Below are 3843 nucleotides of genomic sequence, written 5' to 3'. Positions count from 1 at the left end.
CATTAATAGCGTACTCTATTATACTTTACCATAAGTCTCCCTTTGGCAATGGTGAATTTTTATAGTGCAGTAATACAGTACATTATTAATATGTTAAAATATGTGTTTCTTGTTATTCTTGTGTTTACAATGTAATAACCTTGTCTGAAATGTTTAAAATAGCACCTTTAGATTTAATATGGACGTGAGCTCATTATTTGGTAAGAAACTGGACAGTTTTGTCTCTTTCTTGTCCTTAATTATTGCATAATAAACATTTATTAATGATTTATAAATTGTTTGTAGATGAATTAATAACTTCAAGCCTCTTCTTGTAAGAGCCATGTATAAGGTAAGTGGTAACAAAAAAGCTTGCACAGTAAATTCTCGCCAGTTTTTCATACATTTTTACTGTACATATATAAAATATTCTCAAACACACAACATGTGAGAAAATCCAGCCACCATTTGTCAGCTGAAAGACATTGTTTTGCAGGATTGTTCATATTTTCTTAAGAAGAGAAGAATTCTGTAAGCTTAATTTTACTATTTGACTCATTAGCGCAACGAGTGTTTGAACACGGAACTGCATCCACCATAATCCCTCCTAGGTAAAGCACAGTTGAGTGACAGGATAGAGGCACTTCAGGGGGCCAATCAGATTTCAGCTGGGGCCATTGCCCCCATGGTCCCACCCCTAGAACCGCCCCTGCACATTTGACATTTTCTGTGTCGAGCTTGTTTTACGTTTTGAATCTATTTGTCGTCTTTCCTCCATCAGCACCATCCTGGTGGAGCCGTCCTGTGAGGCCCGTCTGACCGAAGAGGGCGACGTTTGCTTGACTGTGGGTTCGGACCACGGGTGCGTCCTCGGCACCGAGCTCAACACCGTCCAGCTCTCCATCTTCTCCCACCGCTTCATGAGCATAGCCGGTACACCGAGGCCGAGAAACGGAGAGGTGAGGATTGGTTGTGCTGAACCTTCTTGAGTTTCTTCTGTTAATCGCTGCAGAGCAAATGGGACGAGTGCTTCAAAGGACCTCCATCTCCACGAACATCAAGGAGCGCCTGGACTTCTCCTGTGCCGTGTTCGGACCCGACGGAGGCCTGGTGTCCAACGCGCCCCACATACCCGTCCATCTGGGAGCCATGCAGGAGACGGTCCAGTACCAGGTGAGGGASGTGCGTGTGCTGTTGGGTTCTGTCAGGACCAGAGAAGGATTTAGTTTGTTTTGTTTTTATGTGAAGATCAGATCACTGGGAAACCAGCTGAGCGAAGGGGACGTAATTCTGAGCAACCACCCRTGTGCCGGCGGCAGCCACCTCCCGGACCTCACCGTCATCACACCGGTCAGCTCGTCCGTCTGTTTCCTTCAGCGTCGCTCCTGCCCGTGGGTTCGCCCCACCCTGACCGGTCCCGTCTCCTTCTCCCCACCCGTCAGGTGTTCAGAACGGGAGTGAGCAGTCCGGTGTTCTTTGTAGCCAGCAGGGGGCACCACGCCGACATCGGAGGCATCACGCCGGGCTCCATGCCCCCCCACTCCACCTCCCTCCAGCAGGAGGGGGCRATCTTCGTTTCTTTTAAGCTCGTCAGTGGTGGGATTTTCCAGGAGGAAGGTGTGTTGTATCAGAACCAATCAGAGCTCAGCTTCTCTCCAGTTCAGGTCATCAAAACAGTCGAGTCGACTTAACTTAAAAAAACGAATGCTTTGTTTCATTTCCCTCCGATTCAAAACCCAGGGGTGTGATGTCATATCTGAATTAATCCAGTCTGAGAACCCAGCAGGAGTTGCTGATCGTTGTGATCACTGAATGTTAAATAAAAGCTGATAACAGATTTCACTGCATCATGTGAACACAGCAGAGGTGGGGACTCGAGTCACATGACTTGGATTCAAGTCAGACTCAAGTCATTACTATTATGACTTCAGACTTGACTTTAAAAAATGTTCAGAAACTTGTGACTTGAATTTTTACACCAATGACTTGGGACTTGAACTGGACTTGACCCTGTTTACTTGAAAAGACTTGATGTTTTACCAAAAATCTAAAGTTTAAAACCCATTATTTATAAAGTAGGACCCATTMATTAAATTAACTCATTCTGTATTAACAAAGGTAAAATGTCCCTCTGTTCTTCACACTCTCTGCACACATGTGTGTGTGTTTGAGCTGCAGCACAGCAAATCAAATTTACCAGATTTCTCAAAATGGAAACGTATAGTTTAATGAAAAACTATTTTTGCAGCTAAATGAATCTGAACTGTGCAATATAGAGGTGCAATTTTAAATACTTTGAGAGTTTAGCTGCACATGTTTCATCGTGATTTGAGAAAAATACAGATTATAATAAAAGTACAAAGTGTTGTTTACATTTATCATATAACTGCAACATTGTTTAAAAAAGTGTCAAAAGGACTGGAAATTCAAAGTTTCAGACTTGGGACTTGACTCTGACTTGACTGTCTGCTTGAGACTTGACTCAGGACTGGAGGATAAAGATTTGAGACTTACTTGAGACTTGACTCTGGACTTGAGGAAAAAGACTTGAGACTTGACTCTGACTTGTAAAGTGACCAAAGTAAAAACTAAAAGTTTATTTTCGCAGATATCACAGTGAGGCAGCCATGTTGGATTTGGTGGGAAACCTCTTGAGTCCAACTTGGAACTGGGAAATTACGACTCGTCTGTACAAACAAACCGCACCACAGCTCTAAATTTGAAACTACAATATTGTAAAAAGAAACTGCATCGTTCTTTCCCTCTTGACATGAGTGTTTTTCTAGTTACAAATAACGAGAAAAATAAAACAAAGTTTGGTGAAATGTTACTCAAAAATAAAAATAAAATCTCAAACGTTTTGAACATTTTAAATAATTTTATGTCCAGTAGATGGATATAAGCTTCATGGTGAAGCTTTAACCACATCCAGCTTTAAGGTTAAGACCACACACACGATCAGAGGACCAGAACCTGGTGTTCTTCGATAAATGCTTCTGTCTTCCAGTCATGTTTATCTGTCATCGCCCTGACAGCCCCCCGGCTTCTCCTCTTCCTCTTCTCTCCATATCAGCTGTCACCGAAGCTCTGATGGCTCCGGCTCAGTACCCCGGCTGCTCTGGGACTCGTAATCTCCACGACAACCTGTCAGACCTGCAAGCTCAGGTGGCAGCCAATCAGAGAGGCAGCCAGTTAGTGGGGGAGTTGATCGACACGTACGGCCTTGCTGTGGTTCAGGCGTACATGGGGTACATCCAGGTGCCTGCAAATGAAAATCTGTTCTTTTTTTTTTTAATAAATAAAAATGCTTTTATTGTGGAAGCGCAGCTTATTGTGAAGTGTGTTTCAGAGTAACGCGGAGCTGGCGGTGAGGGACATGCTGAAAGAGTTTGCACACCGTCGCCGGCAGCAAACCGGCTCCTTGGAGGTGGAGTCAGAAGATCTCATGGACGACGGGACGCCGATCAGACTGAGGGTTCAGATTAACGAGGAGGAGGTGAGAACGGACAGCTCAAATGTTTTTTTTTTTGTTTGTTTTGTTTTTGTTTTTTTGTTTTTTGTGCAAATTCATATAAGTAAGAAAAATCATGTCTCCAGGGCAGCGCGGTGTTTGACTTCACGGGGACGGGAACAGAAGTGTGGGGGAACTGCAACGCCCCCCGAGCCATCACTCTGTCCGCTCTCATCTACTGCCTGCGCTGCATGGTCGGCCAGGACATTCCCCTCAATCAGGTACCGAATCCTTAAGTACCGGTGACGTGTAGATCCTTCAGATATAAAGAAAACATCTTTATACAGCGGGTAAAATAAGTATTGAACACGTCACCATTTTTCTCAGTAAATATATTACTAGAGGTGCTAATG

General features: G+C 43.9%; 1 protein-coding gene across 1 annotated transcript in view; it reads left to right on the top strand.

Annotated features, from left to right (window-relative positions):
• The window catches only part of oplah (5-oxoprolinase, ATP-hydrolysing), a gene marked incomplete in the record, with an annotated part of 23402 nt that overhangs the window by 10220 nt on the left and 9339 nt on the right, over positions 1-3843 (top strand). Inside the window, 7 exon segments of the mRNA XM_014018759.1 lie at positions 761-912; positions 992-1152; positions 1228-1329; positions 1422-1596; positions 3053-3237; positions 3329-3475; positions 3577-3711. Of these exon segments, the coding sequence (XP_013874213.1) occupies positions 761-912; positions 992-1152; positions 1228-1329; positions 1422-1596; positions 3053-3237; positions 3329-3475; positions 3577-3711 (1057 nt within the window).

This window comes from Austrofundulus limnaeus, unplaced genomic scaffold, assembly GCF_001266775.1.
Source record: "Austrofundulus limnaeus strain Quisiro unplaced genomic scaffold, Austrofundulus_limnaeus-1.0 Scaffold201, whole genome shotgun sequence".
Taxonomy (NCBI): Eukaryota; Metazoa; Chordata; class Actinopteri; order Cyprinodontiformes; family Rivulidae; genus Austrofundulus; species Austrofundulus limnaeus.
Note: the sequence above shows the minus strand (reverse complement) of the source record. Positions and strands in the feature narration are given on the sequence as shown.